General features: G+C 49.5%; 1 protein-coding gene across 1 annotated transcript in view; it reads right to left on the bottom strand.

The window, feature by feature from the left end:
* Positions 1-505: 505 nt before the first annotated feature.
* The window catches only part of USP35 (ubiquitin specific peptidase 35), a 17253-nt gene continuing 7162 nt past the window's right edge, over positions 506-10596 (bottom strand). Inside the window, exons 4-10 of the mRNA XM_009574428.1 lie at positions 9170-9271; positions 5619-5777; positions 4992-5185; positions 4777-4870; positions 3124-3230; positions 1337-2552; positions 506-676 (exon numbers count right to left, since the gene is read on the bottom strand). Of these exons, the coding sequence (XP_009572723.1) occupies positions 506-676; positions 1337-2552; positions 3124-3230; positions 4777-4870; positions 4992-5185; positions 5619-5777; positions 9170-9271 (2043 nt within the window). The remainder of the gene's footprint in view (positions 677-1336; positions 2553-3123; positions 3231-4776; positions 4871-4991; positions 5186-5618; positions 5778-9169; positions 9272-10596) is intronic.

Raw genomic sequence — 10596 nt, 5'->3', positions numbered from 1 at the left:
TTTCAGCCTTTTTCTACCTTGAGAGGTGTGTCGAGGCAGGTTCTCAAAACCACATTAAAAAAAACCCAACAACCAAGCAGAGGTCCCCCCAAAACCGACTCGGCGCCATAGGAAGGGCTGCAGATGGGATGCGCATGGGGCATCTCTATCCCTGGGGCGCCCCTGGGTCCGTCTTCATCCCCGTCCCTGTCCCCGTCCCCTCCCCAGGCTGGTGGCATGGCTCACAGCAGGCAAGACACGGCTATGCTGAAGCAAAAGGGCACTTCTTCGAGCTGTCGGCAGCTGCTCACCTCCGCGTTAGCTTAGTTACATTAAGGCGTGAAGACCAAGTGCATAGGAAGCGGTGGGACCCTTCAGGCACCTCCAAATCAGGCCCTGAGTCCTTCTCCACTGAAACGTTCCCCAAATCCTCCTCCAAGATGCTCGCTGTCATCAGGGTGAGGAAGAGGAGCCTCCGGCTTCGGGTTGGCCCCGTGGACATTGACTAGCTGGTTTAACCCGTTGGCTAGAAGACGAGTCCATGAAAGGAGCCGGATCCGCCCCCGCCTGCCGCTGGGCTGCAGCCCCCCGACGAGCTGTCGTCATCCTTGTCCCTGTCAAAGTCTCTCCACCACAGCGGGGATTTTGGCAAGGCGGAAATGTAGGCGGCTCTGTTCCTCGCTTCTTTTTCCTGCTCCTGGGAGAAGGAAGGGGGAGAAATAACACAAGGATATCTGTGGCTAAATGACCCGGGTGGGGGGATGCTCCCACCTTCCCCGAGGAGCCGGCAGCCTGTTTGGTTGCCCCTGGGAGCCTCCTCCAAATTAAACCGGGGTGAGAAGGCCATGTGCTCGTCTCTAGAGCTCGGCAGGAGGGATGCAGCAAAGCATCAAAAAACAAACCTTCCATGTCACCTCTGGGAGAGGAGGGACCCCTCAAATTCCCCCTGGTGCTGCTCATGTCCTACAGGACACTACTGTTTGGAAAGCGTTGAACTCCACCGGTTGAATGAAATCTGTTCTAGTTTGCATTCCCAGCTCGCCCATCTTCCCCAGGCACTTAGGGGAAAATTTCAGGCAGAGCTGCCTGGGGCGGGCAACAGCAAGTCAACCCCAAGCACAGCCACGAGGTGTCTTGCACCAACCTCAACGCCCAATTTTATCGGGAAACTGCAATCTGTTTGTACCTGAGTGCTAAAAAGGAAAAGGGATTTGGCTTCAGGGAGCGGGGGGGTATCTGCACGTGCGGATTTATCCGCAGGACGCGACCCTGCTGCTGCCCAGATGGGTGGGAACGTGGCCCGTGAGCTTGGGCAGCCACAGGATCGCACCCTGCTGTGCCTGGCAGCGGGAGTTACCTGCAAGTAGAGGATGTTATCTTTGGAAATGGCTTCCATCAAGTCCTTATGGAGGGAAGGTTCGCCATGCAGCCGGCCGGCCTCAGCCAGAGCCTCGTGCAGCAGGCAGCTCTGCCTGCCCGGCCGCTGCCTGTAGAAGAGGACGTAGGCAGTGTCCTTGGGGAAGAAAGAGGTGACGTTGCTGACCGATTCGAAGGAGGAGAAGGAAACTCTGGTGTCGTTGAAGAGGTACCACTGGATTTCAAAGTCCAACTGCTTGTCGGAGGCCGGTTTCGGCACCCCGTCCCGGGGCTGCCCGTGGGGGACGGTGTCGGTGCACTCCCTGGAGTAGCAGTAGTAGTGGCCGCTCTCGGAGGAGATGCCTGAATGCACCACCACACTACAGAGGTCATACATGACAGACATGAAGCCACTTCCCGGGGCAGCCCTGTCCTTCCCACGCCGGCAAACCTCCTCGGTTTCATCTGGGGCAACAAGGACGGGCAGCTTGAGTACCACAGGGATGGAGACATTGTCCAAGATCTTCTTCCTCTTCATAGTCCGTGGGTCGAAGGAGAACCGGAGCAGCGTGAGGATGAGGTAGTGTGGACCCTCCGTCAGCTCCGCCACCTTCTCAGCATCCTGCAAGGATGCACATTTCTCACAGTGGTATTTATTCTCTGCTGTCAGTCTCTCCGGGGATAGAAAATAGTTGATTAAATCTGGGACGGATCTGGAGTCCTTGGCAGCACGTGCTTGCTCCCCAAAAGCCAAGAGAGGGTCTTTGGTTGAATCCACATCAACGGCATCGCCACTTAAGGGATTTGCCGCTTCTCCTGGCTCCTGGAAACCCAACGTTTCCACCGGCATTGGCGGGGCTGCAGGGTCTCCGGCCACGGGGGCCTTCCTCTGGATCCAGGGAGACCCCGTAAGCTGGCTTGGGTTTTCAGGAGGCTCAATGAACTGTGGGCCGATTTCTTCCACCGGTAAAACAGACGTGCTCCCATGCATGCGCCTGTCCGGTGGGGGAAAAGCCAGGGACAGGTCTGTGAAGGCTTCTTCTCGGGATGAGACATTCAGACACTTCAAGCAGCGGATCTTTGTCATCATTTTACCCCCAAACATCTTCTCAATCAATGTCTTGTTTAAGTAATGATGCTCCACCGCCTGAGACATCAAGCTGGATTCCTTGAGTTTCTGGTAGATCCTTTTTCCGGTTTTTTCTTCTTCGTGTAATCTTTGGCAGGGGAAGAAAAGGCTGCATTAGGCACCGATACAACACCAAAAGGTATTTTCTAAAGTAGGGTTTCTGTTCTTCACTCCAAGGGGTTAATCCCTGTGCCCAGGGGTCTGGTGCTGTGGGAGGAAGGTGGGGAGGAGTTGGGCAGGATTTGGGAACCTGAGGTCTCCATGTGCCATTGACCCCCCACTTCTAGCGGGATTGCTGGGACACCAGAGATTCGGGATTTCTAGGTAAGAGAAAGGCAAAAATCAACATTTTACAGAGGAGGCCGAGAGGCTTGTCAGGCAAATCTCTAAACTTGGTACAATTCCCTTTGCCTTCAGAGCAAAGGCAGAAATTTTCAAGCTGAACTAAGTTCTGACCTTACCCCTAAGCCAGCCCAAACAGGGTTTTATCAAGGAGCCCCAGACCGGTCTCACTATCTTTCACCCCAAGCCTCCACTCTCCCAACTCCTCCAGGTCTCAGCCGCTTGCCCCGTTTGCACGTGGGTCCGCGTGAAACATTACGTCTGGTCTAGGGATGCCGTTGTCACCGGGCTCCGAAATCACGGCGCTTGCCACGTACCGGTCCAGCAAGTACTTGAGATACTCGGAGCAGTCCTGCTGAGCGCCGGGGGTGAACCAGGGTGGCCAGGAGGCAGAGAGGAAACTCTCGGGTGAGATGGCAGGTCGCTGGTGGCAACACAGAAGAAGGAGAAGTGCTTTTAACCCGGGGGTCTGGTTCTCGTTTCACATAGGGGGATGGAGAGGGAAGAGGAGGGACTTTCTGGCTGCTTCACTGGGTGCAGGGTGCGCTTGCGTGCCTGATAAGGTCCCCTTTTTTACCCTACAAGGGTTAATCCCAGTGCACAGGAAGATTTTCTTGGTTTGCTGCAAGCCAGGACTGTAAGGATGAATTTCAGCCATTATTTTACATATACTTCTATAAAATATCCCTGTGTTTATTTCTTCCTTCAATTTTAAAATGGTTTATTGGCCTGACCCAGAGACTTCTACTTAATTCAGCCTGAATTTAATTTGATGCTCCATTTAATTCAATCAGGATCTCTCTCACCAAATCCCTTCTTAAAAAAAAAACAAAGCAAAAAATCCACTAAACTTCCACCCATCGTTCTGATCACTGCAGGCAGGTAATCTGCATTACCGGATAATGTAATCACTGCCGTTAGGAAGCTGCTGTCTAATTAACATGGAAAAAGACCCATCTTCGGCAAAGAAGTGACTTTAAGAACAGCCCAAAGAAGAAAAATAACTAGAGGCTCTTAGGAAATTAGCAGGAATCTGTTAACCATAAACTACACAACAAGCAAATATGCTTCTGTATTTGCTCATCACAGATCACAGACACCCTAACCTGCCATCAAAAACTAGACTCTTCTATGACCAAACACTAAATTTAACAGGTTGTCTATATTTTTCCCCCAAAAGTCATCTGTAATGACATAAGAGCACAATGCACCAAGCCAGCTCTGTCAGTCAAGGCTTGGAAAACGGGGAAGCCCAGGTGACTGGTTTCACAGCAAGGGAAAATTCACTGGACTTTCAAAATCAGGTCTTTCTAGGGACAGAAAGATATATTTTCAAGAGAGGAGCTAGATATGACCTAGCTGTATCTCCAGAAGTGACTCATATTAAATTTCATGTTTGTCAAGAAAGCATTCATAATTAATTTGTTTAAGGGTGTTATTTTTATTTTACTTTCCCTCACATACAGAGGATTCAAAGCATCTGGAATCTAAGGCGGTTTTTTTATTGCTATTCTTTTAACAAAACCACTTTTAAGGCAATTTTCATTGATTGCTTGTGCCTTGCTGTGAAGCAAAGGGGCTGTTCCAGTCTTCTTCCTTGCTGCATAGCAAGAAACAAAAACCTCTGCTTTATACCAACAGGCTTTTCAGCTGGCCACATATGTAAACTATTACCAAATGGACTTCACTGTCAAAACTATTAGTTATTACATCAGTCCAGCCCAGGAAGACCACAGGCTGAAGACAGGCAGCCTGGTGTGAACACAGCTCGCTTTCATGGGTGATAGGAGCTTGCCTCCTCCACCCCCAAAATTAGCCTCTTTCATATAAACAAAAATTCATCCTGTTATAAAAACCCACCAAGATCCACAGCTCCTTATCAGCACGTTGGAGTCGGCAGGAAGCAACTTGGAGACGAGCCTTTCCGCAGCCGACAGTCCAAACAAATAACTAGAACATGAAATAATTACCTGACTGTGCTCCAAAAACGCAAAGAGCCACTGGAGCTTTGTCATCAGGGGCTGGGAGTTGCCCTCGGTTAAATTCAACACCGAATGCCGAAAGCTGCAAAAGAAAAGCAGAGATGCAAACCATAAGATGGAAAATCAGTGCGGGACGCGCAACACCGGTGCGATGAGCAAACCCTGGAGCAGTCTTGAGTGGGAGCAAGGGAGCAAAAACTCACTCCGAAGCCATGAAAAGAGACTGTATGATGCTGTTCATGTAGCAGGTGTTCCCCAAGTTAATTAACCCAATCTTTCCTGTCTCCGATTTGGATGCCAGGCGTGGGTAGAAGCAGGCCAGCTCGTTCTTCTGGGAGGTCCAAGCATTTTGTCCCAAGAGATGTTTAATCCGGTCTTCATTAGGAATAGGAAGAGCCTTGGAAAGAGAGATCTGTGTTACGCATCATTATCTTTCCACGTGAAGAATTACTAACGGGTCACGGCAAAACTCCTCTGCTAGAGGTGTTCATGCAACTCATTTCCCCTGCTCTTCGCATGAACATGCTTCCATGCAAGGAAGTGTTCAGCTGCTAGTGTTAGTCCTTTAGAGGCATTCAAGATTAAAGTTATAGCTAAAACCCACAGGCACGATCAGGACTTCTGCAGGCCCACCATAAGAGAAGTATCTTCCCTCAACTTGCCTACGTGGGGCTCAAACTCAGAATTTTAAACCCTTTCTTCTACCACAATTTGAGGTGTTGAGGTTAGGACATTCCTACCAGTAGGACAGTCCCTCTGCACTAGGCTGCAAACTAAGATGCCATTTCCATATGGAAAACAGAAAAATGGCCGAGAGGTGCGTGTCTTACTTTAATCGCTTCTAGGACCGGTTCATAGAGATCTGGAAATCCTGAGAAGCGGAAGAACATGCAGTGGACGAGCTCGGCCAGCTGCTCCAGGGAGCTGGTGGCAGAGTTGGAGTCCTCCTTCTTCAGAGTGGCCACCAGCCTGGGGATGTGAGGGAGCAGCTGGAAAAGAAAAATTCACTACATCAAAAATGGCTCCAAATTACTCGCCGAGCTTTAACGCACATGCAGGGGAATGAAATTCACCCCCAGGCAGAAAGGAGAGTCAACAGGAGTTGACTTCAGTCCCATTCTGGACTTCATCCTTCACCCTATGAACTCAACAGCAACTCTTCTGTTGACTTTAGTAGTGCAAATGCTATAGACCTTAGAGGGTTTCATGTTGCATGACACCGGCAGGTTTTTTGCGCTGCTGCTTTGTCGTGCTGCAGTTCCCATTCTTTGCGCAGATCAATCTCTACTAAATCACACACCCACGGTGGAAAGGAGCGTTATATGCTGACTGCCAAGTGCAAGGATTCAAACCTACAAGATAGATGAATTAGCCTACAAGAAGTGTTGTCTGGTGTGCTATATTTTATTTTACACTGTATAAACAAAACTGGAATTGGTATGGTCGGATGGGTGGCGACAGGCACATAAACAGCACATTTTGCTTTCATCTAGAAAATGTAAAAATGAACAAGCAGACGCAAACACAAATGATACATTGCTCACGGGCACCCTCTGCTGACCCCACAGCTGCACAGAGAATTAATAACCTATTCCCAACCCTGCAGATGTGCTAGAGTGACCCTGGGCACTTACGCAACCTTTTTCATATTTATATTTTATGTGATTTTTACCCCAGAATAATCCTGGAGTAAAGTCTCAGGATCCCCAGTCCTCCCTTCCTCACTTCATCTTACTCTCTTCTTTCTCCCCCTCTCTTTCTTTCTTCTCAAAATGTTGGTGATTTTAACTATTTCCTTTCCATCAGAAAAGTTTCGTTGGGGAAGCAAATGAATCCCAGTACCATTTTATAAATCAATATTTTGCCAAGCTGTGATGGGAACAATTCTCAAAAGCCTTCCAAAGAGCCAGGGCAAACACAAAAAGATAAGAAGCAAGACAGGTTTGTGCCCTGTTTTTTAAAAATAGGGGAGGAAATTTGTGCTCGCTGGGCTGCAGATGGAAACTTAAAGCCAAGAGCAACTGACAGCTTTTGGAGTGTTTCACATTTTGGATGCCCAACTGAAGACAATCCATTGGAACGACCCTATTTTTAGAAACCGAAGAGTTTCTCAAGAAATTCAGGCTCATTTAAAGTGTCTCCAGCTGAGGAATGAAAAAAACCATCAGTTGAAAACGTTGGCTAGCTTTACTTTTTTCCAGCCTTATCTGTTTATTCTGTGAACATTAGGTGAAAAACCAAATGTAAGGGCTTTAACGAAAAAAGTATAAAATCAAACATTAACAGGAGTAATTTTCCACTACCACGTTTATCAGTTCAATCATTGCAAGCACGCTTTTGCCTTCAACTCTGTTTTTTAATTACAGCATTCCAGTGGCAACACCGACAAGAAGCAGAGCCATGCCTTAGTGTCAACAGCAAAATAAAATATAAAATATCACTGTGGAAAAGAAAAGAGGAGATTCAGATGCTGCTAAAAGTGTTTTTCATCTTTAACAGTGGGAAATTCATGAAACAGAAGTGTTCTGATTCAGTCTTCAAGTCTTACGGCGCTGATGTTGTGCAATGCTCGGAAAGATGCTCCATCACTTCAAGAAAGGGAAATGGGTGCCACATATTGGTGACAATTTGAAGTCACATGTGGGATGGGGCCCACTGAGTCCAAGGGACAGTCAGGCACCTGCTTAGGAAACAGCAGGGGCTGTTTAGGAATCTGTTCCCTGTCCTCCACTGCCTGAGCCCTCCGAGACGTTCTCAATGCAAAGGCTTCGCCTAACGCATCCCAAAGCCGGAGCGACAACATCTACAACACCTCAGCTGAAAGGGTGGGAACAAATATGGGGCTGTATCTTCCTGAAACTACATCCTAAGCCAGCCTGGGTCAGCGTAGCCCTGCACACCTTCCTGCCCCAGGCCACCTCTCCACCTCCTCTCCTTTCCTTCTCCAGGCAAATGCAGGAGTGCAGGTTTGTGGTTGACCCAGACCAAGCTGGGCAATACCGACCATCATGATTTTCTGCTAGGTCAGGTTTCACCTGGGCTCCTTTTACAACTCAGTTCAGCACACGGCCGTACAAACGGCTCAGCACAAGGGAGAAGCAAGCGGTCTAAAAGCAAGAGCAGGGAAGAGGAGAACCTCCTCTTCCACTTGCAGGGCTGGCAAACACTAGGTTAAAATGACTGCAAGAGCAATACAGCCACTGCTGATGAGACCCTCACTGCAGCTTGACAGGCCATCCAATATATTTGCATTAACTGCATCCTCGGCTGGTGGGCTTTGAAGCTGAGAGAGGACCATGGGGATGCACTTGCCCATAAAGACCACTCCTCCAGTTGGTAGAGCACCACAGGAAAAAAGCAGAGCATGCACACATTGCACGTATTTCAAATCCAGAAGGGCCAAGCCCCAACCATCTTTATCCTGATTTATCCCCAGAGATGAGCCGTACAGCTGAGAAGCCTCAAAAGAAATGGGAGGAACCATCAGAGGAGAAAGCAAAGCCTCAATTCTCCTCTGCACCTCGCTCTCTGACATAGGGTGGTTGCTCTGTCTGTGGCAACCAACTCCTTTTAGGCTCAGGACTTGCCTCCACATCTCGGCACCAGATTCGCGATGCCCAAAAAGCTGTTTGGGCTGCAGGAGAGGGTGAGCAGCTGCCAGGACAGGCTGCCCCTGAACTGGGCACTGGTGAGGCCGCACCTCGAACACTGTGTTCAGTTTTGGGCCCCTCACTACAAGAAGGACCTTGAGGTGCTGGAGCGTGTCCAGAGAAGGGCAACGAAGCTGGTGAAGGGCCTGGAGCACAAGTCTGATGAGGAGCGGCTGAGGGAACTGGGACTGTTTAGCCTGGAGAAGAGGAGGCTGAGGGGAGACCTCATCGCGCTCTACAACTACCTGAAAGGAGGTTGTAACGAGTTGGAGGTTGGTCTCTTCTCCCAAGTAACAAGCGACAGGACGAGAGGAAATGGCCTCAAGTTGTGCCAGGGGAGGTTTAGACTGGACATTAGGAAAAATGTCTTTACTGAAAGAGTGGTCAGGCCTTGGAACAGGCTGCCCAGGGAAGTGGTGGAGTCCCCATCCCTGGAAGTATTTAAAAGACGTGTAGATGAGGCGCTTAGCGACATGGTTTAGTGGGCATGGTGGTGTTGGGTTGACGGTTGGACTCGATGATCTTAGAGGTCTCTTCCAACCTTAATGATTCTATGACTCTATGATTCTATGGATGGACAGGGTTGGGTTTACATCACCCGGTGAAATCAAGCAGATGAGGGAAATATTCCCCAATATCTCAGCACCTTAGGCTCCCTCCCACCCATGTTGCCCCGTGGCATGGTTACAGTCAGGGTGATGCCCTCACCCGAGTGCTGGACGCAGCCTTACCAAGTGAAATGCCTCGTGGGAGTGTTGGAAGCTCAGCAGCATGTACTGCAGGACGGACAAAGCCCCCTCTCTCACGATGGGGTACAGCAATTTGGAGAAGACCTGGTGGGGGAGAAAAAAAGCAAATGAGAAGACAGGATGGCACCGCAACACGCATGAGAAGGGGCCAGCAGGAAAGAGAGGCACTGGGCATCTACCACGGCTGCTGGTCTGTCCCTACTCCACGCTGGATGTCAAAGCAAGCAACCTACAGTCAGTCCTCCAGAGTCATCTCCTGTCCAGAGCATGGCCTCAGGGCACCCTAAAAATACCATGTGGGTTGTCCTCACTCTTTCAGGCCTGTGCAATGCCTGGCACAGCGAGGCGCAGAGCTCTGTAACACCGCTGCGTCTCCGCACACCCTGATGGACGAGGCCGTGCAAGCACAGAGCGGTGCTAGATTTTCTAAAATGTGCCTCTTCTGGTTTGTTGTGGTATTTGGAACTTTATCACCCACGTTTCAGGCAAAAAGATAGAAAGCAAAGGCCTTTTTCAAAGGCTAAGTAATGATATTTATCCTACTTTACAGAAAATGGCGTAAGTTGACGATGCCCTCTACCCCTTTCAGACCATACCTTCCAAGAATCGCCTGTTATTTTAAGGGCTGTGTCCCTTTCCTATGCAGTAACAATGAAAGGAAAGATAAAGAAAAGCCAGAGAAGCTTGGCTGCTCTCCCACTGCTCGATGCACGTGGGGGATCACAGGAACAAATGCAGTTATTGATAATGTTCCAATACTGATAATTAACGGTATTGATAACTTCTGTGGTGACTTCCACCGGAGGCTCAGCCAGGTGTTCTCCCCATCTTACGAAGAAGGGAACGGCAGGACCACAGCCTGGAAAATGTTTTTGAAGTGGTGACCAATTTCAGCGCTTGGTCACATGGTTTTCAGAGAGCATCACTGCTGAATCAGGCAATGACAATGGGGGCTTTATCTGCTCTAGTAAATGAACTAAGGCCAGGCTTTAAAACTGACCTGTGACTGTGTGGACTGTTAACATGCTCACTACGTGCTGGTTTTGGCTGGAATAGAGTTAATTTTCTTCACAGTAGCTAGTAGGGGGCTATGTTTGGGGTTTCTGCTGAAAACGGTGTTGATAACACAGTGATGTTTTCGTTCCTGCTCAGCAGGGCTTACACAGAGTCAGGGCCTTTTCTGCTCCTCACCCCACCCCACCAGCGAGGAGGCTGGGGGGGCACAGCTAGGACAGTTGACCCCAACTGACCAAAGGGATATTCCATACCATATGACGTCATGCTCAGCATATAAAGCTGGGGGAAGAAGAAGGAAGGGGGAACGTTCGGGGTTATGGCGTTACGCGTGATGGAGCCCTGCTTTCCTGGAGATGGCTGAACCCCTGCCTGCCGATGGGAAGCAGTGAATG

Source organism: Fulmarus glacialis, unplaced genomic scaffold (genome assembly GCF_000690835.1).
Source record: "Fulmarus glacialis isolate BGI_N327 unplaced genomic scaffold, ASM69083v1 scaffold24943, whole genome shotgun sequence".
NCBI classification, from domain to species: Eukaryota; Metazoa; Chordata; class Aves; order Procellariiformes; family Procellariidae; genus Fulmarus; species Fulmarus glacialis.
This window is presented reverse-complemented; position numbering and strand designations above follow the sequence as displayed.